At 42.5% G+C, this 26934-nt stretch overlaps 1 protein-coding gene across 1 annotated transcript; it reads right to left on the reverse strand.

Annotated features, from left to right (window-relative positions):
- Positions 1–337: 337 nt before the first annotated feature.
- Positions 338–26815, reverse strand: wdr70 (WD repeat domain 70). The gene is made up of 18 exons (XM_088281391.1): positions 26740–26815; positions 25933–25986; positions 25768–25851; positions 25605–25695; positions 25270–25465; positions 24727–24786; positions 24513–24646; positions 23016–23169; positions 21142–21218; positions 16430–16604; positions 10019–10118; positions 9782–9866; positions 9546–9684; positions 4223–4323; positions 4049–4128; positions 2876–2992; positions 1674–1836; positions 338–990 (listed from the first exon to the last, which is right to left on the reverse strand). The coding sequence occupies exons 1-18, from the start codon at positions 26759–26761 to the stop codon at positions 903–905; spliced, it is 1920 nt and encodes a 639-aa protein (XP_088137517.1). The 5' UTR covers positions 26762–26815; the 3' UTR covers positions 338–902.
- Between the last annotated feature and the right edge of the window lie 119 nt (positions 26816–26934).

Consider the following 26934-nt stretch of genomic DNA (forward strand, 5'->3'; position numbering starts at 1 on the left):
CAAGAAACAACTTGACGGCATTAAAAATATGTTAGTTATAAAATGTGAGCAAAGAATAAAAACTCATTATTTTTCATATTTGAGGGGTGCTCAAGAGCTATTTAGTATGAAGTTACATTTTGTATGCTTGTAGAATTTTCTTTTCTTTTTTCTTTTCATCTCAATTTTGTAATGAGCCATTCGTTAGGAAAAAAAAATGCCTTACCTGCAATCGACGCAGAGTCCTCTCCAGGGTAAAAAAAAATTAATGCCACTGGACTCGAAATGCGGAAACGAAGCATCTTTAGGTCCATCGGGAAAAGCTAGCATATATATATTTACGACATACTTGACTTGATTGTGTATTAACAACTATGTTATTTTAATAAAATTCAGAAAGTAGTACTTCTTACTATATGTACTTTGTGACTTTCTTGTCTCACAACATACAACATGTTACAGTTTTCTCAGATGACCAAGTTGCAGTAAAAGCACCAAATAAAAAGTCACCAACCAAACTTGACGTTGTTGGTGAACACTGCATGACATACGCAAACTTGTGGCACAAATTTTAATAGACGAGAAAAAAAATGTGCTTGTAAATGATTTACCGACGCCAGTTTTAACTCAAAGTGCATGTGGTGGAATCGCACGACTCCACTAGAAGTCTGCATTGATTTATGTAGCGCAGTCAAATGAATTCATATTTTATTATTTGACATGTCTGTCTGGTCTGTTTATTCAAAATCGAAAGGATGACAAAATGGTGAATGGTGGGTGTTTGCTTGTGGGAATCATAAACGTGCGTTTTCACGATTGCGCTCACAAAAACAAACAGTACCTCCGTTCTGGGCCCGAGTGAGCGTTGAATGTTAGCAACCACGAGTCCGCTTAGAGTCTGAATATTTTTCATATCCCAGGCTTCAGATTTTACGCTTTTTCCATTCGGGTTCCTTGTCGGCCTCCTCGTCCTCTTCGGAGTCCTCTGCAAACACCGGATTGGGCTGAGTCCTGACGGACAAAACCAATCAGAAGAATATCAATTAGAGTTGAGGAGGAAGAAATTTATGCAAAACTTCAGACTCGGAGCTAAACTTCTTCACATTCAATTTAAAAAAAAAAATAACGTAACTCCAGCCTAATGATCCTTGATGAAAAATCTCAATAATAGAACATTGCACAAACTTCTTTTGGCAGACCAGGCAAAATCTAAGCACTTTGAAGAATGAGTTGTATTGAAACAAAATAATTAAAAAGTAAAAAAAAAAAAAAAAAAAAATGAAGATAAGCAGAAAAATGACAAAAATGTCGCTCAAAGCTAACCGTCTTTACATTCAAATACACCAGCCAATAATTAAAATAAAGTAGCTCTACCGATGATGACAATGATTCTTCATGAGTCTACGAAATGTATTTAAAATGTTTCCAAATTCATTTGATTTCCTATTAGTGCCGTGTGTTTTGATCCAACCCGGAATGTTTCTACTTGTTCGCTCCGAGCTCACCTGCCTCTGTTCGGGAGTGCAAACATAAGGGCGTGCGACCTGGCAGCTTTGTTCCACCCCTGCCGTGCGATAGCCATCTAAAAGCGCTCTTTCTGTCGCAACCATCGAAAGCTGTCCGTCACCCTAATGAGGACCGCCGCAGCTAACGCGTCTCTTGAAACATTACGGCGCTCCTTTGGATGGACTTACTTCTTGTAGGCCGGGGCCACCCAGTACGGGTTCTCCGACGCTTCCTTGGCGTGACGCAAGATGGCCTCGCGCGCGTTGCTGTCATCCGTCTTATCCAAGGCGATATTCTTCACGATAAACGACGACAGGGTGCCGCCGTGAGCCGCCACTCTGCCGCCTCGGCCTGGAACAGAACACAGGTGGGGTCACCAATCAGCACAGGTGGGGGGGGACTCGAGTCATGAGGCTATTTCATGTCACTTATGCGTTAATAAGAATAATAATTAGGGCTGTCAAGCGATTAAATTATTTTTTTAAAACTAATTAATCTCAACATATTCCATAATTAATTGCGATGACTCACATATTTTCTACCACCATTTTTTGTGACGCTTTTAGCAGGTATTTACTTGAATCATATCTTGGAATTAATGTAAAAGCACGAAATATGAAGTGCATTTTAAATCAACGACTCTTCTCATAGCTTTCTTTGATCCTTGAATACGATCCTTATGGAGTCATCTTTACAGGAGTTTTTCAATTCAAGAATAATTCAAAATTATTCTTGAATTGAAGCTTTCATTTTGACAGCCCTAATAATAATAATAATAAATAATAATAATAATAATAAGCGGGGAAAAAATCAATGGTTCCAAAGCAAACGGCCGGAAGTAGCCTGGTACGTATTCATCCGATTCTAATGGCACGGCAAATACACAACGCAGGTATTTGTTGACGAGGCGTTGTGTGCATGCAATGTCTAGTATGATGCCAGGATTTGCCACGGATGTAAAAAGATTCTGCGCTTGTTTTAAAACAATAAAAAAAAAAAATGTGGTTGAAGCTTTGCCATAGTTGCGAGCATTTGGATAACATATGTTGGTGCGGCGTGCTTGAAATATCTCTTTGCAACTTTGCAGCTCACTCGAAACATCGGGAGATGAATGCGAGTGTGAAACAAAACACGGCAGTGACGATCCAGCTGGAAGTGGACAAAGTTGCCTTGGCGCTGACGGGCCTGGTTGGACGCCTTGGAGCACATGCACATGCTTAAGGCGATGCATCCACAAACGGTGATGAGAAGTAATCAAGTGCAAATACTAAATTATTGTAAAAAAACAAAACAAACATTTGCTAATTTACTAGCATGACCTAAATGAAAATGAAAGTTTGAGTACTTTTGTCACCTTTGTCCAGGACACAAACAAACAAAGCGGCCTCACCTGGTCCGGACACGGGGGGCTCGGGTTTGTGGGACTTCTTGGGGTCCAGTCGGTCCTTCTCCAGCTGCTTGCGAGTGCTCCTCTGCCGGGCCTCTCTGAACATGGGCAAGGCGTGAGCTGGCGGGGACAAGAAAAAAAAAAAAAGAGGGGGGTAATTCACAACGAAACTCCGAAAACAAACTGGATTGCCGTTGTGGAGGTGCAACGAATTTTGCAAAAGAGAGGAAAAAGTGGCAAAAGTGCACAGATTTATCACTTTTATTTTGTACGGGAGCGTTGAATGTCATTATCTTCGTCTTATGATGTAATGTGTGAAAATATTACCCAATTTTTGCCGATTTTTAACAAGCCAATACCAACCGATGAATCAGTCAGGCTCTAATTACGGAAAATCTGAAAAAGTTCTGCGTAATTTCCGTGTTTGGGTTCGTGTGTTTGGAGAGGCAACGCAACGCCACGTTTCGGTTCTCCTTTCACACCTTAGTGAGCGTTCTCAACAATAAAAGCCTCTCCAGCACTTAACGCCACGAGTGTGCAAGTGTGCGTGAGTAACTGAACGATTCGCGTATGGGTGTGTGTCCGGAGGGTCAGATGAAGTGATTTTCCATCGCTGTTAATTCTTCGCCACGCCACATTAAGCAAAAAAGGTTAGCGTTAACAGATTCCCTCGCTTCTCTTCTCCAATTTTCCAGCGTCGGGGCACCGAGTGCGTCACCACGTCACGCCGCGGTCACGCCACCCAAACAAAGAGATCATCCGGTCCAAATTGTTCCGACAGCCTGGTGTGCGGTGCGAGCTAGCAGGTAAGGGAGGCGGCGAGGATGTGGGGTGGGAGGTGTTGAGTGAGGACGAGCGGCTCATCACGCCAGAAGCGGCAGGAGAGGCGTGATCGAGTGTCGAGGGGACACGTGGCGGGAGCTGGCCGGCTACTCAAGCGCGAGCGGACGCTCCATCAGCTAATGGAAGGTCGTGGACCACGCGTGGTTTCCTCCTGCTCGCGGTCAAAGTCTTTTAAGGACAACTTTGAAGGGAGTATCGCAGCCGGAAAAGGTATTACGCAACGCCGCGACCATGACATTCAACACCTGACGCCGACTTGCCAAATCGTGTTGCGTTGAAAGCAAAAAACGGATGCCGCTTTTTGTCGGATCCCGGTGCTTTGCTTGGACTTACGTGTGATCACGTACTCCTGAGTTAACGCCTCGGCGTGTTTCTGTTTGATCTTGCTCTTCACCACGCACAGTTTAGCTCCCCTGGATGGACGACACGTCAATCGTACAGTACATCGGCGAAAGAACGGAATCCTTGGAAGGCATGACGTGTGAGTGTGTGTTTATGTGAGATTACCTGTGGCTCTTAACGGGGTCATAGTAGACCTTGGCCAGCCCGTTTCCGGTTCCCACCATGATCTGGTTGAGCTTGGGGTGCCACAGGCAGCGCACCACACTCTGCCATGACAAAACACACAGAGAAAGAATTCCCCCTTTAAACTTTCTCCTCATCATCATCTTTGGCGCATTGTGTGTGAGAGCAGGTCGGGCTTGGAGGTGGTACAAGTGGGGATGAGCCCCAGAGAGCTGCGCTGCTCTACTTGACTATATTTGGTGGTTAGGGATGAGGGGGCCGGATCCCTCGGCATGTGTGTGTGTGTGTGTTTGCGTGTGACAGATGGCCCAGTGCCAATAGGCAAATGTGACCACGTTTATCCAGGGAGTTGCGTGTGCGTGTGTGAGGCTACACCAACGGTGGCAAACAACGGTGGGAGAACATTAAAGACCATTGCAACTATGTAGACTGACTTGCACAAGTTCTTCCGCTACAGCGTGAAATAAGCTAGCTCGCTACGTCTACATCCCAGAAATGCATCTTTCCTGACAAAACAGCTTGGTGTCGTTATTGAAATTCCCCAAGTGTTTTGTATTTTGGATTAATCAGGCTACGATTTAGCAAAATATATTGAACGAGCACCTTGTAGGACGATGTGCACAAATGTCAATCGTGTAGCATCCCGCATCATTGCCATGTTGGACTGAAGATTGCGTTTTGTGGGGCGACACGTTGCCACAACGCCAAGCGAGGAGCCTCAAAAGCCTGTTAGCATGCAAGCTAGCTAGCTAAAAACTCTCTTCTCTGTCGTGCCAAGATATTATTTTCACTCCTTTAAAATATGATGTCAATACTTTATAGGCGTACACGTGAATTTGGTCAAGAATTTTTAAAGACAAATATGGTTTCATGTGCTGACTTAAAATTGATGTGTGGAAATAAGACTTTCAAAAAAGGGAGATATAGGCCTTCACGGGAATGTGCCGTGGTCGTGAACTTTCCTTTCTGTGCGGCGCATCAACATCGGCAACGACCCACTGAGATTTGTAGGTGTGCACCGAAGGGCAAAGTGCTTTACGCGAGGCCAGTGTGGGGGGTGGGTCGGTGGTCGAGGACGGTCGTGCGCGGGATGGGGGTGGGTCGTCCGGATTCGGTGAGGGTGGAAAGCTGCTTAGCGTCCAGCTGTTCAGCTTCCCACCAGGACACCAGCGGAAGGAGTGGCAATCTTACACGCACATTCATTCATGCTAACTCGTAGAACATAGACTAGAATGTTGTTAGAACCTCCTTTTTTAACAAATGTTTGAACACAAACGCTTGTCATGTTTAACTAGAACTGCGTAAAAGGCTCTGGATGCCTGAACCCAAATGAAGACCTGTCACCCTCTGCGGTTGAGTAAATAACGCCTCCTGCTTCTGTTATATGGCACGTATCGGTAGTTTTTCATACATAATTTGGATTAATGCAAATTAATCCATTAAAGCACTACTGTTGTTATTTCACTTTGAAAATGCCAAGTATATTTCCTGTCATTTTTTTTTTTCATCTATGGGTGGATGAGCTCAACCCGAGAGATGAGGAGTTAATCTGATGGCGTGCTCTTTTTTTCTGGTAGGATGTGAAGGAAATACAATATTCTTAGTTGTTAAAAAACATATAACTGTCGGTATATATAATAGATCTTTATTGTCATGAGTATTCATTTATTATGAACACATTCGCTAAAAAAAATAAATAAATGAAATAAAATAAAATCCATATGAAAAGGACCTTGAAAAAAAAAAAGGCATTTCAAATTGCAATAATAAGTTAAAAAAATGGCAATTAAATTGTTCAGCCCAACAGAACATACAAGTTGGAACAAGCGCATCAACGGAGTCTGGATTTAGGCCTCAGCAGTTGTCGAGTGATGGTATTTCCAGCCAGACATAAAAAAAAAAAAAAAATGTTCTTGCTCAGTGTGCTTGCCACTGAGACAGCCAGGTAACGTTTGAACGTGGCCAAAAGTGAGCTCCGCGTGGCAGGAATTTGCAGCGTTTGCAAATAATCGCGGACGTCTTCGTGTGCGGTGGACGAATAAGTCAATCACTTCCACTTTGGGCCAAAAAGTTATTCGGAATCTTTTTTTTTTCCCTCCTTTACTGCTTTTTGATTACCGACCAAAGCTGCACATTCAGAAATAGATTATTTAAATAAATGACAGAGAATGTATCAATTTATTTGTTTTAATATTTTTTTATATTTAAACTTTTTTTTGTTCCCCAAAAACAAAAATCGTATCATTTAAATTATTACTCAAATAATTGAGATTGATATTTTTTTTTTTCTCAGTTAACAACCAATCAAGGCTCAGCTTTTGACCAGGGGTGTGTAGACTTTCACAGTGGCAAAAACACAGTCTTGCTTCTTTAAGAGTGTGCCGGCACAGAGGATCATCTCTTTTGTGTACAGTAGAAAGGGTGACGCGCTTGTTTATAAGACGGGGCCATTACTGTAATCTCACTTGAGTGCATTTACCGCTTCAGTTTTTGTTTCGGCAAGTCCAATGGACTTTTTAGACCTGTCGCGTTGAAATGTATTTTTGTATCATTGTTCGTCACTTGACCATATTACTAAATAGCATTCGTTGCGCTGCCAGATTTTTGCTCAACTTTTTTTTTTTTTTGCAGGAGTACACTTGATGAAACTGATGAACGAACTATTTACTATGTTTACACCAGGCATCGCTATCTCCCACGGCCTGAGAATTTAAGTGCAGCGCAGTCCGGGCGGAATGCAAACGGGCCACCAATCACTTGTAACTCAGCCGCAGTCCACACAACATCAGAGCTCCATCCCGGGATCCTCCTGAGGACGGGAGCTTACAGGGATGCATACATCACGCCTCTTGACTCAAATTATTTTAACAGAAGCGCTAGGAATTTACAAATTAGTCTTTGGGCCACACTGAAAAAGGGGGGAAAAAACAAAACATAGTATGACGAGAAAAGCTGCTGGAGTTCGGAAATCATTTTAACAAGTGAATGTCAACGTGCATTTCCGCCCAACATGCTGAAAGCGGCGGCCCACTCAGGCTTATACTTCAAGTGTCACCTCATAATATCCTTAACACAGTTATTAAATTTATACTCATAATGTTATCTTTTTTTTTTTTTTTAAATCTCATAGGTCACCTTTCGCCTTGTAAAATTGTGACTTTTTTTCCTAATAATATTACGGCTCCACTCCGGGAATCATCACACTAATTCTCATAAATTTGTACATTTTTCTGCCCTCTTTTTTTTTTCTTATGATGCCATCACTTAATGTCTAACTTTATTTTCTCTTCATAAATACACAAGCTTTTCTTGTAATTAATAATCTCTCTCTCTCTCATTTTTTAGTCCTCAGGTGATTTTCCTCAGGACTGCCACTTTCTCCTTCATTCATGCTATCTCACATGACAGGAAGTCAGTTGACGCCGAGTCAGACACAAGCGCCGTTCCCCTTGAGGCTGCCGAGTTTTGGATCGCGAGACTTCCAAACTGCCAGAAGCACATTTGGATCCACTCAGCGGCCACTAAACAAGAAACACAGCTGTGGCTTTTCCAGTCCCGTTCATGTTCGCAAAAACTTTCTCATCCAGCGTTTGCCGCCAGCGGGCAAAAGGCTGTTGTGGCATTTATTTATGTCATCGTGATTTGAATGAGAGGTGACAAAAAGGTTGCCACTGAAGATGGGCTGCTTCCCGCTTCCTGACGTCAAGTCATTTTCAGGCATTAATGAGAAAGAAACAACTTTCTGAATATTTGGATGAGTTGAGCCGAGTTGTTCTTGGATGAGCTGAAGTGTGAACTTTTTTGTTTTCCTTCTCGTGTTGTGTTCGACTTGTTCCACTGTTGTGACTCATTTTAGCGGGAGGAGGCGCTTGAGAACCACAGCTCAGAGCCATCCAAACTTTTATTAGACGCTGTCAGTCAAGCGGCATGGAATGAACGATGAGTACTTATTACCGACTGGCGGCAAATTTCACCAGCGTAATCCAAAGAGATTCTATACAAAGGCTGACTTTCTGTCTGAGAAGGGTTCTTTTGGGGATCTGTCATCGTCAGCCGATCATTATTTCGAGATGAACCAAAAACTGTAATTGTCAGTTGGTTAGTCCGTCATTATTTTAACCGCTATTTTACAACCATCATCCAGTCAGTCAGCCCATCATGGTGGATACACAAAAAGTTCAATGTCAATATGCCAAAGTCATTAGAATTTAGAATTTTGTTTTGACTACAGTTTCCAGCTACGAAAAACCATAAAAGAGGGGGAGGACTTCACAAGTACATGCTGATGGTGTCCTAACATAATTCAATTTGAACATCCAAACTCATAACCAGAATAAAAATGTGTCAATAAGCCCTTCTTGCCAAGGCTTTGCGGTAGCGGCGTGCGTCAATCCGGAACCGATCCAAGGCGATCCGATGACTTTGACTTTCTCCGAGTTTGACGAGCTTGCCTCTTTAAAAACGTATCCCCGTGCCGCGTCGAGCATCCATGTGTGAATAACATTACATGTTGCCGTCAATCTTTCATCTCAGATGAAATACTCATTCCGCGTGGTAAATCATTAGAGTGGCTTACGGTCAACTGTTTTAAATTACCGTACGTAATAACGGATGATGGAGGCTTCTGCAATGCAAGTTGACTTTTAGGAGATGCAAGATGAGATGAAATTGGAGAAATATTTTTTGATTTAGTACAATAATTTATGGCAGAGTTAAATAAAAAAAAAAAAATATATATATATATATATATATTTCTTTTTATATATTTTTTTTAATTCTATTTATCAATTTAAAATGACTTCAAATCCATGTTCCAGTACCAATGCAAGTTATAATACAAGCAAAAGACGTGTACGATTATATATATGGTACGTTTTTGATGAGTAATCATTAATGGAGATATATCATCAGTATTCTCATTCACTCATTCACTGCCAGCCGTTTTCAAATCAGAGCGGAGAACAACAAAAGCGTTTTGGCAATTTAAGCACCAAGCCAAAGAAACAAAAGTGTAATTTCACCAATGAAAAGTTTGTTTCTAGCTTTTTGCAGTCTTTAGCAAACAGCAAAAAAGAAAAAAAAGGCTTTAAAATGTTTTTCCTGAAAACAAACACGACAAGCAAAACTGACTTTTGTCCCAGATACACAACCATAAAACGCATCAGCTCATATTGAATGCCGTTTTTTTTTTTGGGCCATTAACTCCATGAACTGCATCAACTGCAAAAAATAATTATACTACGGACTTATTAACATGCGTTTCGATTCAGTTCATTAGCAACACGCTCAAATGATCAGCACTTACCGCATTAGTGACTTCTATCTCGTAGACCCGCTGAAAGGTCGCTCGGTCGAAGAAGACCAGCTTCCCGTTGCCCTGGTCTTTCTTGACGGAGGTCCCAGTGACAACGAGCTGGTCATCGGGGCTAAAACAGCAGTCGGTCCTGCTCATGGTGAAATGAAAGACATTTCATTGTTTATTTGTGATCTTGTAGCGCCATTAAAGTCAATTTTTGGGGAATTGCGAATGCGACGACTCACATTGCAAAATAGTTGGTGAGTCCAACGGCCATGTTTAATGGCTTCTTGAAGTTGCGAATATCCCAAATCTTTAACGTGTCATCACCTAGAAGACAACACAACAGGTTAGTAATTCATATTTTTTTTTTAAAAAAAGTGCAGCATTTTAGGAAAAGTCAACGTTCCTGTTTTTCCTTTTTTTTTTTTTTTATTAAAAAATTCAAGCATAAGACTTCAGAAATCGAGGCAACTTCTCACCTCCCCGTGATGCAAGAATGGTGCCGTCGTAAGAAAAGGAAAGGCGAGAAATGTCGGATCCTGGAGTGTGGGCTTGCCGGCAGTGGAACTTGGTGTGCACCTACAAAAGGGAGGAACATATACACACATACATAAAAACAATTCGGAGTAAAGATCACCAAATCGACATCTTGTTTTTCTTTGGTCCCCCAACCGTATTCATCGTTTTCTACCCATAGCGCTCTTTGGTTCTCACACACACTGGACTTGTCACCAGCCAATCGCAGGGCACATGTAGACAAACGAGCGTTGACACTCACGCTCGCATGCGTGCAATTTGGACTTCAATTAACCGGCGATGACTTTTGATGAGAGGAGTGGATCACAGCACAGACGGGACTTTCATCAAAACAATTTGCTTCTACTTACAAATCCCAAAGGTAAGGAAAGAAATTATTTCAAATATGCTGGCCACTCGACCTGAAATTATTTTCGCAAGGACTTCAAAATAGCTGAAGGGATCCAAAGTGGTTTTTAAGGGACAGACGAGAAAAAAAAACTCTCCTGATAAATGTAACAGAAAATAGTGAAGCACCTCTGCATTCGGAATTGCAAAATAATCTTCAGGGATGGTGGCATACGCCGTGGAATTTAAAGCCGAGGGATGAACTGCGACGGAGTTCAAACATCGCCCAAGGGGGGACCGTGTTCGCATCGTCCATCACGGAAGCAACAAAGCTTGGACGGCTTGTTGGAGTTCGGTACTTTCAAAGTGTGGATCCAAGCGGTATAAAAAGCATATGATTTCGGGGAAGAACTCCAAAACTCCCGAGACAGTTTGATCTGAGCGGAATACTTGTTGGAAAAAAGCAAGTGAATGCCTCGTTGACACTCGGTGGATGCAATACACCGGACGGACTAAAAAGGAATCTTTTAGAATGGAAAATGCCTTCCAAGCACACAATTTGTTGAGTCCAAATAATGCAAATGAACCGCATCCGCCTCACTCAACTCTCGAACAACAACCTCTTACTTCTGTAGTTCAGACATTGCGCGTCGTGTGCCAAGGTCTGCAGCGCCAGACTGGAAGCAACCCAAAACAAACAACTGGCCCTCTTTTTAACGCCATGTTAAAATAAAAAGAGGTGGAATAATTGGCCGTGCCTTCTTCCTCTGCTCATCCTTCAAGAGGATGCTGCCTGTCACTTACTTGTATCCGAGACAGATAACAGCGATCGATCATTAAAAGACGGCTGTGAAGCAACAGCCCGGCCGAGAGGGCTTGCTAACACCCAAACAAACATAACCTCCGTTTAGACCGCGACAATTTCATTAATTCTAAACGCAATGCAAATAAACGAGTGAAAAGAGAATGGAGCAATACGGGCTTTTTTCTGGTCTCGGAAATGCGGATAAGGAATTTTAAGTGCGGCGAGTGCTGGCGACAGATAAGATAGAGAAGCACACAGAAACGTCGGTGGGGAGAGGATGAGGTGAAAGAGTGACGTGCCCTCACGATACGCGAGGGAATTGAGGTCATATCTGACTTGCAAAGTAAATGAAGTCAGGTTATTAACACAGACAAAAGAGATAACCGTGTCGCCTTGAACTGGAGATAACCAGGAATCCACTTTTTAGAGGCTTGGCCTGGGGAACTTTGTCTTGTCTCTCCAGGGATGATTTTATTTCCCGCGTCATCATTTTTCTTGTGTTACCACGCACAGACTCATTTGACTTTCTTTTTTTTTTTTTTTTTAAATCGCTCTTCAGCTATCGCTGCTTCTGCTAAGCCCAGAATAAAAGCCAAGGGGTCAGTTCATCATTTTCTCATTTCAAGACAGGTGTGTTCATTTTAGTGCCGCATTTCCTCCGGGATGCGTTCTTTGTTGAATCAACCTCGGACGGCTCAAAATTGGGACGAAGCTTAACGCGGTGGAGGAATGTAGACAAGGAGAAACTCTCCGCTCAATAAAATTTAAAAAAAAAACCTTCTTCCAAGCTTTCTCCAAGTCTGGCAAGATTTCAGTGATCTCGAGTTCCGATGGCAATTTTGTGTCATCCGCTATGGGCCGTCATCGTCAATTTCTCACCAAAGCCTTCTGCTGCGGCTTTTGTAACCTTGCGGCCTTCCACCGGTTGAAAACCCCGCCCAACATCTTTTGGCTGATCTTTAGTCTTCTCTGTATTGGCAAATCACTTTAAGGGTAAGAAATCGATTCCTGGAACAGGTGTGACTTCTACGGTGCACGTGAGCATTTTGATAAGGAGTATTGATAACCGGTTGACTCGGAGCAGCTTTGTGCCACATAAGCACTTATCAATCAGGGTAAGACACACACTCTGGCTGAGATGGAGGAAATCAAAAAGTATTTTGGGCTAGATGAAACATATGGAGAGATTTTGCCACAGATGCACTGCCAGGCGGTGATATTTCACAAATCTGTCCAAATGCTTTATTATTTATATAAGACAAAAATGTTTAAAAAAAAAAAAAAAAATCTCGTTCTCCACAGGTATGTTTTGTTTCCCGTGTTTAACCAGTAAGTTATGAGAACCTGTTTGACCCATCTTTCATCATGATCTTTTTTTTATATATATTTGATGGCTTTCTTGCTAAAATGAATACCATCTGTGGTTCGCGCCCGCCGCGTTTATGCCTCCTTTTATGAGGTAGTCTCGTGCAAGGTTACGCTAACTTCAGCGCGTTGTTTTGCGCCGATAGAACAGCGTTTCCTCTGCATCTGTCGAAATGTTTAAGATATGCGCTCGGGTGGCGGATAAATGCAAAATGCTGTTTGTAAATTTGACAAAATCTGAACAGACAGAAACGAGTGGAATGGCATGGTTGGCGGGGGGGGCGTCACTAGATGCCAGGGCGTTTGCTTCCTGTGATAAGCTACATAGTCGCTCATGAAACCGGACCCCCGTGTACGCCGTTCAGCACCGTGTGACAACTTCTGCGAACCGTGCCCTTCTCTCTCCAGGCCGTCATGGTCTCGGACGAACCAGAGTGTCATTGACAAGCTGGACTGAGAAACTCGTGTGAGGTCAGCGGTGGGAAGTGACAAAGTTGAAATATATTGACTCAAAGACAATCTCAGTTGGGAGCAGTAATGTTGCCGTCAAGATGGTTCGTCATCAGCCAGCAGACCCCCGTAGAGGAAAAGGGAAAGTGTGTGCATTTTTTTAAAGGTGCGACTACGATCATCTTTGTCTATGTTCTGAGATGTTACAGACCAAAGTAAGTGAATCATAAACAATTTCAAATGTTCTTTTATTTTTAATAATAAATTGATGGATCTTGAAAAATGTCGAAAAAAAAAATATACTCAAAACTCTCAAAGTAAAAAGTAGAAGCGTGAGCACTTCATCCACCTTTGCACACGGCCAACTTGCACGGTGCTCCAGATCGCCATCCAAACACACTGGACCTCGAGAGTTGATAAATCGCGGAGGGACCAGTGCGTCGGGTTTCAACACTGATACCCGTCAAGCGCAGGGGCCAACTGTTCTCGCCAAGTTATCCGAGTATCATTATATGAGTACCGCCCCCCCCGTGCCCCCCTGCCACTTGCTCCCCCCTCACCGCCGCCACCACATCAAAACCTTTACAAGAACACACCTAAGAAGCATTCGACGATGGCCACTGCGCAGCCAGTAATGACATCTCGCGCTGACCTTTGTTACTTTGTGAGGATCAAGTGGCCAAACCGCGGCTCGGGACAGCTGCTCGGATCTTTCATGGAAGTCAACAAGTGGTGAGAGAACAGCAGCGAACATACATGAGAGTGTGGCGAAGTACCACACTGCCCACATAAGCAGACAGCGTTTGCTTTACGTGGATGTCAAAAGTTAAAAGTTCTTCGTCCAAGCCAAACCACCAGCTCATGAGCAATATTATGCAAATTTACATAACACACTTTTTCTAACAACCCAGACAAACTCTTTGGGGGGCCCTTCTTTGTAATGTGCAAACATCTAAGACCGTCAATGACCTCATAACATTCCACCGATCTCTGGGGTAATGTTTTGGAACCGAGGCCTGCCCCCTCCATGCAACCCGTATCTTCGGATTCGGGCCAACCCGATCGAGGGCGAGCAATTACTCGCTGTGGGAGTTCACCGGGAGGACCGAGTCGACTGGCCATCGCTGGATTCATCAAGCTCACGTCACCCCCAATAGCGCAACTCCAGATCAAGGTGATGCACATGATTGATCGTGATTGATCTGCCCCGCATAGTCTGACCATGAGTAATACAGGAGACTGACAACGGGGGAGGGCAGCAGCAATAAAAGAACAAGGTCAACTCCTTTTTAGGCTCGTGGCTGAATCCAAGTGAGGTTCCTGATTAGGGCAGAGGGCACGGGCGAAAAATTCTTGAGCCATTCAGACAAGGGGCAGGCTCCAGCGGTCACGGAACAGACATGACTATTGTGAGCTGCTATGGGACGCACGGTAAATATTTATCTTGGACAAGGAGCGGTCGTAAATTTGGAGAGCTTTAATCCAATCTCTCAGGGGTGTACTGCTACGAGGAGTGCGGGAGTGGAAGGAGGAAAGACATTTTCGCCATTGTGACGAATGAAAGCGCAAAACGACAGCACATAGTTCGTGTTGTTATCTGATTACAAAGTTGACTGTTGAATGAGTAATTATGGTGTAGCCTACTTCCCATTCGACTAATCTGGATTAGGCCCCGGCTCTAATAGAGCTGTTCCGACTCGCTAGCTACGGCTTAACCGTCACCGTTTTTGTATGAAATAACAGAAGCGGCCAACCTTATTTGCATGAGGACCTGTGAATGTGAAGCCGAAGAAAAGGAAAAGGAGGGCAAAGGAAATGTTCTGCTAATCTCAAGGAATGCCGTGCAAATGCACTCACAATCATTTGTTTAAAACGTGCATGATTGGATGAATTGGATGCACCGATAACATTTCGTTGTATTTTGTTTGTTTTTGGGGGAAAAATGACACATGTGCGCATGAATGACGAGTAGTGAAAATCTAATAGTACTCAGTCAAAAAGTAGCACTGGTACATTCCTCGTTTTGACTTCAATCTATTTCAAAAGTGCATCTGGAACTGGGGTTTGCCCACATGCAAAAGCATTAGAGTACCCGGAATAATACTGATATTATGTCGATAATTATTTTCATTTGAAACATTTTTAGAAAAATAAAATAAAACCAAAAGACAAGATAAATCAAAAAAGCTTGATTGCTCGTTAGTTCAAAGGTCGCCGCATTGGAGGAGATGCAGCCGCCAAGGTTTTGGCGGCAGTGAGGATGTGAAATAATCCAACAAGCAACGATGCCAAAATCAACGAGTGACTTCAGCATTCTTAAGGAAAGGAATGCGATTGCTAATTATGCACTAATAGTGGAAAATGTAAAGAGGGAAATGTTGATTGTGCCTTTCATCAACTTCCATTCACCTCAAACTAAAAAAGCAAGTCACATCCACTAACATAACTGTTTAAATTGGTTTCATTTTTTTAAAATACCTCTCTAGCAAAAACGTCAGCGAGTCAGTGAGTGAGGCCCCGGCGTTGCGCCGTCCAGCCCAGACATGAAAAATCCAAACAAATGTAGGCAGGAGCGTCCTGAAATTTGGTACAGACCAGCACGGTGCCCCAATGATTAATCCTAATGACTCCGGGCTTGACCTCTGACTTTGCTTCTCGGAGCGCCAGCAGGTGACATAACCTGACAGTGAACATCTGCTTGGACGGACAGGCCGACATCTTTTCTATGAATCCCAGATGATGTTTGAGAAGACTTGGAAGACAGCTCAGATATTCCGGCTCGGGGATCATTTTTAACAAATGAAATGACAATTGGATGGGAGATCTTGATATTTGGTGAAAAATGTTGCGATATTTCGTCATGATGAGAATTAAAAAAGCAGTAACGACACAAACGTTACACCCGCCAATCTTCAATATGATAGTGACGTCATTGTTGGCATTGTATCCGAAACACCGCATGCCAAAGTGCAGCTGCACAGTAGAGAGAATAAAAACAAACTTTGGTCCAACCCTGGTCACGGTCCATTCGAATAAATTCTCATGTCCAGTTTTGGACCAAAGCTGAAAGAGGCTACGTAAACGGTTGAGCAAAGTCCACCTCCAGACTTAAAACCTACAGAGGATGTATTTTCCAAGCTATAGAAGAGACTCGAGAGAGAAACCCCCAAAATAGACAAACGACAAAACGGATATGGAGGACTGTTAGGCAGTCCAAGTCCATCTCCAGACTTAAACCCTACGGGGAATGCATTTTAACTGCTGAAGATGGCGGTGAGGAGAGAACCCCCCTGCCCCAAGTGTTTTTCATACCAGTACTTACTGCGATTATCATTTAACTACTGAGTTAGGTACCCATTTCTATATGTTTGCAAGCACATACAAGTGAAAGAAGTGTAAGACCTACACTGAGGTTTCTGTCCCAGATCTGGATGGTTCCGTCCTGGCAACCGGCGGCTATCAGCTTTCCGTCGCGGCTGTAAGTGCAGCACGTGGGGGTGACCTTCTTCCCTTGGACTGAGCGAGGCTTGAACACAGACTTGTGCTTCTTTTCCGACGTTACGTCCCACGTTCGCACGGTGCTGCGGAAAGGAAACGGGAATGTCATTGATCTTCAACCAAGCGGCATGAATCAAGTCGTAAAGAAGATAGCCGTCCAAACATATTGGGTCATTAGAGACGTCCCTGCGGTGATAAATCTCAATCCTAAAGAGATACAGTGAGCATGAACATGTGGTTGAGGACGCTAAAGCTCACAGGTTTAAGGGGAGAAAACTGTAGATCAGGCCGGTGGGCCTGAAGCCGCTATGAAACCTGAGTCTCGCCGACATCTGCTGAGCACAACACACAAGATACATTGGGTTCTATTGTTGGGAGTGTCATCAAAACGGAATACTAAAAACTCTTAATGATTATCGGGACTATAGGTTAAAAGTGTTTGGAACATTCTGAGAGTTATTGGTTGGGATTTGGGGACGAGGATTCTGGGAGGTTGCTCGGGAGGGAGGTACGTAGGTTTGGATTTAGGTTTGGAATTTTGTTCAGGGATCGTGTTAAATTTGGTTAGCGTTTGCTCCGGTTAGGGAGAGCGGATGGTGAATACATTATTCGAGATAATCCAAACAGAGAAGAACACCGTACCACCAGAAAGAAACAAAAAGAGGAGAGGAGAGCCTTTCAACATACCTTGAATGTTTTGACTGCCATGTGAAAAATTTTGCAAGTCTACATTTTGCCTAATCCAAGACTGAGGAATGAACACGACTCCAAATGTTTCTGCAACCCACAGCACGCTGTAGCAAACACCGAGACCTTTTGGGTCACAAGGTCGAGTCGAGGTGCGTAAACACACAGTCGGGGCTGCTACTACTAACAGAATTCCTCCTCCGCTGCCGTCTAGAACGTCGCAGACGTGCACTCTCAAGACCGTGTTTGGACAAAGTCTAACAATGTGACACAAATGCCAGCTCAAGACTTACGGCTTGAGTAAGAGCTGGCAAGGGTCAAAGAAAACTCTTGTTTGATCCGCCGTCACGTTTGAATCAACACAAAGCAAAAAGGAGTTAACGAGCCAAATGAGAACAGCACTCAGGCCTCCACCAAGGTGGAACAATCCTAAACATGTCCGTCTGATTCATTGAAAAAAATTGGACATGCTGGACGGGAATGTTCCACTCGAGTCCTGCGGGTGGCAGTAATGAACATTTCAGAATGGGCACCGATGACAAACGAAAGTGGTTTTTTTTTTATGGTTTTCCAGGACAAACCGTTTTATTTACTAGTAAGTTTTTCATAAGGCGCGTTTGATGTTTTCCAACAAGAAGCTGAAAAGCAAAATTCAGGTGTTCCATGCAAGGAAATTTCACAGGGCGACGGACTTCTACGCTTTCCTGTGATTCGCCACATCTCTGCGAGACTCTAAGCAGAGCGGCCACTTCCCTCTGCGAGTATTTCAAAAGGAAGCCATCTTTTTGAGTTCCTCTGAAGAATGTGGCTTGTTATGAAAAAGTAACACCAAGTCATGAGCAGCAATGAGAAGCCAGCAAAAACATTTTGGTCCCCGTTCCTTACGCCTGCGCCCTTATTTTCCGTTCAGTCAGCAGTCCCCTTCGCCCCCCTCCCCGTCCCCCGCCCCGTCCTCCATTCCCGCCACACAAAGGCTTGAGTGAATGTCATCAAATGAGGAGCATACATCTCCAGTCATGCGCGGGCACTTTATGAGGTAGACCGACGGTTCACACATCAACCGAGGAGAGACAATTTCCCCGCTGGCCCCCCAGATTTTATCCGTCCATCAGGTTACAGACCTAGCAGGGGAGGGGGGGAGTGATCACTTTCCTTCAAGTAGAGATCAGGATGAGATCTTGCTCGGGGTTCTTTATTGGTCAGGTTCTTGTGACTGAGTGTGTTATGTGATGGCTGGCTGATTGACCGGGGCTGTGTTTTGGGAAAGGGGGATTAGAAAGGATATTTGAGGATGCTCCGTCCTCCATCACAGCCGAGCAGAATCAAGTGAGGGGGATTTAAGAGGAGGCATAATGGCGCTCAAGCAAGAAAGCGAGAGAGACCCGTTGTGGCCCAAGTGAAGCGATTCCAGCAAAGTCCACTGTCAGAGGAGGTTCGGGGGTCCCCCAGTTATGGTTGGTTTGGATTAAGGCGGGTTTAGGTAAGGAAATGAGCCCAAAGAGGAGAATCGTCTAGTGAGGTTAAAATCAGGAATTAGGATTACTAAAGGTTGGACGATACAACCAAAAGGAGACACTCAAAAATTCAGCCATGACTTTGACTGAACAAGGACGAATTCCCGCCTTGCCGGTGTGGCATGTGTGTGTTGTCAGGCCGGACATGGAAGACTAGCAGTGTATGGCGGGCCATCGTTTCAGACGCGCTGGACTGTAGATGAACTCGTTGAGACGGAATCACAGAAAAAAAAAAAAAACGTTATGGATTTCGTTCCAGTCGAGCCTCAATTTTTCAACCGGAGATTTCAGAAAATAATTTGAAAAAAAAAAAAACGATCAGTGCAGATCAGCATTTCCGGAAACAGAGGACGAAGGTCATTTATTTACTCGACAACAGAGGTGTTAAAGATCCAGTATAATTAATGTCGGGTGACAGGCGTTTAAAGTAAAAAAATACATCAAGAAATCCACATTCCAGAGAAAACATGCCATCAAGTTTGATCTCCAGCACCTAAAAATGCCAAACCAAGATTTTTTTTTTTTAACAATCGTTTCCCAACTGTTTTCTAAATAACCTGTCCCTCGAAAAAGAAACGTTGGAATCCAGCTGCGTGCCTGAATGACGGCAACCCTGGCGAACATTCCTCAAATTGTGTGTGCGTGTGTTTGTGGGTGTGAAATGTGTGTGCGTGACATGTGGGTTCCATTAGCCGGCGGCCATTCATCCCATCTTCGCTCGACTCCCTCTGGGCCGCGTGTGAATGTTCATCTGGGGCACCAGGAAATAACATACGAGGAATACATGTCAATCCTCTTACTGAAGTTTGTTAGCATTCGAAGACATAACAAGGTTTGTTAAACCACCTGACAAGAGCCAGAAGCGTTAGTTTGCTGTCATACAGCGATTCTGAAAAAGAAGAAAACTTCAAGCAAGACAATCGCCACCTCCCGCTGTCACTACTTCCTTCCAGAAGGAAATGCTGCGCGCTAGTGAATATTTCCGAGAAGCCGGGTCGCAGCTGCCATGAATGCGAGTTGGAGCAACTGGAGTTTTAATTGAAAAGGGTTGGGGCGGTCCAGTGATCAAGCTTAATAAGCTATTCACATAAACAATAAAAGATGGGACCAAGGACAGAATGGTGTCAGAAGGAATGTTTCAAGCGTATAGAAGGCCGTCGCAAACACCCACTGGTACAGTGGGCCGACTGGAAAAAAGAGCTATTGAACACGGCCATTGACGATATCATCGGGCATTCAATAGCATCTTGGTTCTTTGTCAGAAAAGAAGAAGTGCAGTTTTGCAGGTGCGTTTCAGGTCTACGCGACACCACTTTCATTTATACTTGGTTTAAAGTTGACAGTCAGCATTTTCCTCACTTATAAAACTTTTTACTCCTTTTTTTTGCCTCCACCTCAACAGTTAGGGCCTATACATTTCATTACCATGACAACCAGGGTGGCAAAAAAATGAAATGCCTTCATAAAGAAAGAAAGATTGCATTTTCACTCATGGAAGCAGCACTTCATCACACTTTTTAATCACATCCGTTAATTCATGTGCAGATCTGTGCATGTGGTGCATGTAGCAAAAACACTCCCTACACCCTTCTCTGAGGCATTTGCAGAGATCCGGCAATTCGTATATAATACAAGCAATTAATCGAAAACTAATCAATTATTTTTTTTGCGAATCGATTGATCAAATCATTCGAAACAGCGCAAATTCCCATCATTTCAGCCTCACAGCAAATATTTTCACATTACTGTGGTGGCCCTCGATGAAAGCGGACTGATTATCTAAATTTGAAATCAAAATGATACATTTTACTTTAGAAAACACGAATCAACATTTTTGCACATATTCATGCTACACCCACATTCAGAAAAACTTTTTGAAGAACAGGCAATTAAAGAAGTGTAAAGCGGTGAGGCAGGTGATGAGACGCTAACACTCTTTCCATCACCGAGCGAGACTGGAATCACCATGTCGACCCAGACTGCACCTGTGGCTGCTCCCCCACATGCAACCCCTTTTTACGCTCGAGCGGCGCTAACGTGCCAGGGGAGGATTTCCAGAGCCTCGACGAGAGTTAAATAAACACAGTCACATCTGGGAGGGTTGTCGTGCCTGTAAACAGCGGGCAGAGGCCTTTCCTGTTTCTAATTAATAACCAGGTTGGGGTTCTACACTGCTGCTTGTCACACTCAATCAGACTCAATGCTGTGGTCTTGCCTCAACTTCTATTCTTAAAGGGGACATATTATGCAAGATTGATTCCTTTCAAGAAGCATATTCTGGATTAGAGGACTCCCTGCTGGCGGCAAAGGAGAGCATTTATTTTCTTTGCATGCACTGTGTAGGTTTGGGACTAAAGAAGTCCTTAACGGGGCAAAAAAAATAATAATAGTAATAAATAAAAATGAGAGTGAGACTTACCCGTCATTGGAGCATGTCATGAACTCCTCTTTTATTTTGGGATGCCAGCTGCCGTCGTTGAGCATCGCTGTGTGACCCTGATGAGAGCAGAAGAAAAACAAAAGAAAGAATAAACAGAGCTGAAGTCTTGAATCAAGTGAAATGAGGTTATTTTCTTTGTGCATTTGTTCTTAGTTTTCATGTTCGGTTACCAAGTGACAAATCTGAAAATGAGCGCAGGCGCAGTTAGCGACAGGCTTCTTGTTGTTGGGTTTTTTTCTTTGTAGTTTAGGTGCATAAATTGGTTGTGTCTCGTCCCGAGCTGTGTTTAAGACAAGTTTAATGTACCTGTAGGATATTTAAAACACACGTCCGGTAGGAATCCTGCAAGATTAACGACCAAATTGGCCGTAAAAAAAATAAATAAATAAATAAAATTGTAAGTAAAGAGTGCCGTGACCTCTTTGTTGTTTCATCTGCGGGAATTCCTCCTCACAAATGACTCAAAGTGGAATCACAAAAGGGTAGCCCCACTTTGCCCCCAACCCACACACTGACAGCGGGAAGCATTTTAGTGTGTAGGGAAGAGGAGTGATGCTTTTTTTCTCCATTGACTGGGATGAGTAATATAATCAAGATCAATAGAGATTACTCTCAAAATAATATTGATTAAAAAAAACTATTGCAACGATAGTTTTTTTTTTTCAATTTATTTATTTATTTTTTTAATCAGGAAGCAATCCTGGACGGCATCATTCTGCGTGCTGTAGGCAGAGGCCAAAGTATGACATTAGATTTGTGCCGCATTTCGCAACTAAGAGCAAATTTGGAAGACAAAATAATTTTTAAACCGGATCTTCTGAACGTTATTTTCCCTCTTGACAGTTGTATTTTGTGTAGTTTAAATCTTTAATTTCCGGGTTTTCAATTTGATAGTTTTTCTTACTTAAAGAGAGTAAATGTCAGCCGTAAAAGGTGACTTTTACTTCTCCCGATTATTTTTAGGTTCTTTATATAATAAGACTTCTTTCTACACGGGAGGTACCAATCGTGTGTTAAAAAAAAAAAAAAACATGTGCCTTCCGGGTAAGCAAAAATCCGCTCGCTTAAACAAAGTCAAAGCTAAACATGAGCAAGCCATTAGCGTGCGTCTTTGTAGATGCAGGTGTAACGGAGCCAATGAAAGGCCTTCTGTTTTGCACACAACAACATCCCGGGTCCACCTTGCTACGATTACCCGTTGGCAAGGTTCCGCCAGCCCACCTCCCAACAAAGCAGCAAAACATAGCCAGCTTGTTCTCAGTAGCACAATGCTCAATAATAGACTGATGCTACTGACACAGCAGAAGAAATAAAAACTATTTAGACTGACTGATATGTCATTTCAAAAAAATAAAATAATAATAATAATAATAATAAAAATTCCCCCTTAAGGCCGGTGCCAATTCCAATATTTGGCAGAATATTTTTTGGTGCCTTAAAAATTTCTTTTTTGGGAGGGAAGGCAGAGTTTTGAATGTCATTATTTTGCAAAAAAAAAATCCCAAACTGAGTGCAGGTATTTTACAGCGGGCTTAATAAGAAAGGGAAAATGTTCCCAGTACATTGGCAGAACTTAGAGGTTGTACATTTTTTTTCTTATTTTTTTTAATCACTGATTTATGGGGAAGTTCATACACAAAATACTTCAGTATGCTTGACATACTCAAGTAAAAGCGCAACATTTTTGGGAGGCCATATTATATACGGGAGTTATTCATGGGAATTCCCAGGAATCCAAACTAAAAGTCGCCTGTTTACGCGGCCCACGACATGTACTTAAAAAAAATAGCATTTGACACAGCCTGCACTTAATCTCCAAATTTGTGTTTTGGAAGTTGAATCAAGAGTCATACTTTGGTGTTGACCATATCGACGATGTACTGGTCTCCCTTGATGCACTCCATCACGTTGAAGCCGTCGCGGTCCAAGACTTTGGCCTGTGCGTTTCCCGACACAACCAAGATGCGGTCCCCGGTGATGCTGTACTGCAACGCTCGGATCTGATGACTTCAAGGGACAACAGAAATTCCTCAGCTAAATTCAGACAGCATCACAGCGTACATTTTTCTGTGTCTGAGTGCCATAAATTGAATATATTTGCATATAACTTCACCGTCATTTGTTTTTTCTATAGGCAAAGGGGAAAAAAATCACTTAAAATTAGATTTTTGCGGGAAAAAAAAGTCAGATTTTATTTCAAGGCCATACCAGCCAACTCTAACTTGCACGCATGAGCGCAGCGGCAGTGCATGCGAGGCAAGTGCGCACCACTTAACCCGGGTGAGATTAGCAATTTAGGTCACTATCAAATAGCATTAACACAGCGGGATGTAGACGGAGCATCAACATATCGGCAGCATAGCGTCAAAAAAGTTCAAAGTGAAAATGAAAATGTAGGCTCAAAAGCTAAATCTTTGGGTCCGAAACATCTGTGGAGTGGGAAGCACGGAAGCTCCCGGAGAGAGATGTAATCAACTTAAATGTTGCGTACGGGTCCAAAACAGGGAGGCCTGCTCCAGCTCAGGAAACAACAAATACCATTTGGACCTTTTCAATTTTTTTTTTTTGCGCCGGTGAATCATGGCATAAACACGCAAACAAACAGCCGCTACCATCTGCTTGTAGGATAAACAATTGTGTGCGCGTGGATGTGGCACGACACGCACATGTGTCCGGGCTTCTCGGCAGTTGTGGGAAGTAAAAGAGGCAAGTTGTACCGTGACTTACAACTTGAATTAGTTTCATGACCAAGAATAATTTACTCGCGTATGGAATCAATTTTCTCAATTCAGATGAATTTAAATTTCATTAATATGTTTAATGGCCTGGTCTGTAAAAAAGCACAATATTGTATAAAAAATTAATAAAACACTTTGAAATACGACGAGAAATAAACTGGTACGAACTCGATTAATCGGCCGGTTGGCAATTTCAATCGGCTAACATTTGCTCTGAATTACACATAGTAAAGATTTTTTTTTTTAACATTACCACATAACACAAACATAAAGGGAAAAAAATTATGTAAAAAAAAATCTAATAAAATCCGCAAAAGATCAGCTGATTTTTAACGATTATTCTCTCTGTTGTAGTAAAAGAAAACGTTTTGAAAAACACTTAAATTTTCTGCTTATAATTCTTACCTTTGTTATTCCGAGCAGTATTTATTCATTATATATTTTTAAAATTAATCATCCGACTCATCCGTGAACAAATTTTTTTCTGCTAAATATCAGAATTGGCCTTGAAAAAAATTAAATAAACTAAAAGGCAAAAACAACAATAAAAAACAATCAACCAAGCCTTTTCTACCTTTTAACCAACTCTGCTTCTCAGAAAAGTGGACTCACCAGTCGCATGGCTGCAGTGAGCGGAATGCCTGCAAAGCTCGGTCCATGCCAGCAAAATCCCAAAAGCGCACGTCAAAGTCGTATCCGCCCGTCACCAAGCGAGCGCCCGAAGGGTCCAGGGCCATAGCGGACACCTGAGAAATCGAACAGCGAGTCAAATATAGTTGACACAAGGTGACTGTTATTTAATGAGACCGAAGACGACGGCTAGTACCGTCTTGGTGCCGTGTAGCAGTGTGATCTCGTGAGTGTCCGGAATCTTCTTGACGGGATTCTGAAGCGGGAAAGAGGAACACGTAGTGATGGAAATTTATTCAGAAAGGTAGACTGATCCAGTGGGTAACATAGCTTCCTACCATTTTTTTTGCATTTGTTTAAATGTTTGTGATGAATACATACACAATTATATTTTTTGGTAATGTTTTCAAAAAAATATTGCATTTTTTTCCATTGTTCACATTTTTATTTTTTTTACTCTTCCATAAAATGTTTTTACTTCTTTATTTTTTTTTTGTTTTAAATTAAAGCCTGCATTGCTTTTTTCCCCACACTTAAAAATTGTTTGAAATTCATTATTTGTAATTTTTTTTATTTAAAATGAATACAAAAATTAGTGCATATTTTTTTATCTTTTTTTATGATTATTCTCTACGGCGGGTGTTGTATTCTGGTGCTGCCATCTTGTGGAGGCGCCTCAATACTACAGCACACAATCTGCAGGCCTTATAATCACTTTCCCCCCCCAAGCACCACATACATCATCATCGTCGTCACCGTCGTCTTGCTCCTCCTCATCTTCGTCATCGCTGTCACTTTGAGTGGCACCGCCTTTATAACCAGGTGGAAGAGGGGGTCCCACCATATCATCATCCCCCTCCTCGTTTGCATCATTTCGCGGCGGTGGGGGGCCGACGGGTTCAGAGTCTGAACTGCTGCTATCCATGTCCTCTTTTCTGTAAACATTTAACATCTGCTATTTGAAACCCTACTTTTCAACCATAAACCCTGTCCTTGAAAGCCTAAATCTGAATCGGATGCCCATCTTAAAGCCCTCGGGAATATATCAAATGGGAGACAACACAAAACGGTTACCTGGACGTATCTGCGGGCTTCTCTGCGTCGTTCTGCGTGTTGACCGACATTGAGCTTTCCGCTTCTGACTCCATCTCCTTTTGCCTGTCATCTGAAAAAAACAATTTTAACAACAACACAGTTCGACTACAGCAGGACAAGTGCGCGAGTTTATTAAAGTCACCTAACACCTGACGACTCCTCTCGATGGCCGTTCGCCGGGTCTGTTCAAAAATGGCATCCAAGTCAAACGTGCGGGCCTTCTTTCCTAGTGGCGGCAAATTTAAAAATGTTAATTTTTAGAGCACGATAAAGATTATAAAGTACTTCTTCCCCTTGTCATACGTACCAAAGCCAGAGAATCCCATAACAGAAGTGATATCTCCATCGTTGTTCATCTTGCCTGGGAATAAGAAATTTAGAAGATGGAAAATTAATGAAAAAAAAAAAACTTTTAACCAATCATTTATATAAAAACTCTTTACTGTAGATGAGATATAATAAATACCTATAGACTGTCCACTAATGTTATCCAGATTGTTAAAAATATTCACTTTAACATAGGTACTATATTTGGTTACATTATCCAAATGTATCCCTCTCAATTTTCACTCATACTTCAAATGTTTTTAGAACATTTGAATTCCATTATTTAACAGTGTAAATATTGGGTGTACTCCGTCATCATTACATAATAATACAGCTAAACACTGCTAATTGCGCACGCCTCACTTTGCACTCATGGCTAGAACATAATACGATGCTTAAATCTTGAAACTTTTTGGGTTATATGTACAGTATTGTTTTTCCATCCCCTTAGATTAGTTTGTGCAACGTAGGTTGCAGTGTATTTTTAACACGAGTCTGTCTATCCACGAGATTTTAACTAAATGCCCGATTTCTTTGTCATGTCCCCATGGAGTTTGTATGACAGATTTAACGATGACTTTGAAAGAAAAGCACTGACTAGGAAATGAGAAGAAAACAGTGGTTTAAGAGAACACAAAACGGGCTAAAGCGCCATTGTCTTCGCATATACATCATTATTCAAAAACGGGAAGAAAAGGTAAGTTAATATTGTCGGCGGGAGGTCATATATAGCAGCCAATATCAAATTGTATGGACGTAAATGACAATGAAGAGCAAACGTGCGTACCTTCAGTGTTGTTAGCATCCATGTTTACGGGAGATTCTTCTTCTACGGAGAGATTTCGCTTCTTTTTGTCGCTCGTGACACAGTGCCGCCTAGTGTTTCAAAATCGAAGTGATGGATGTCAAAGCGATAGGTTTCAAAATCGAGGTGATGAATGTCAAAACGCTAGTTATTTATCTACACGTATGGAATATGAAA

The sequence above is a fragment of the Idiotropiscis lumnitzeri genome, chromosome 18 (assembly GCF_059441095.1).
Source record: "Idiotropiscis lumnitzeri isolate Australia: NSW breed Sydney's pygmy pipehorse chromosome 18, RoL_Ilum_1.0, whole genome shotgun sequence".
In the NCBI taxonomy this organism is placed as follows: Eukaryota; Metazoa; Chordata; class Actinopteri; order Syngnathiformes; family Syngnathidae; genus Idiotropiscis; species Idiotropiscis lumnitzeri.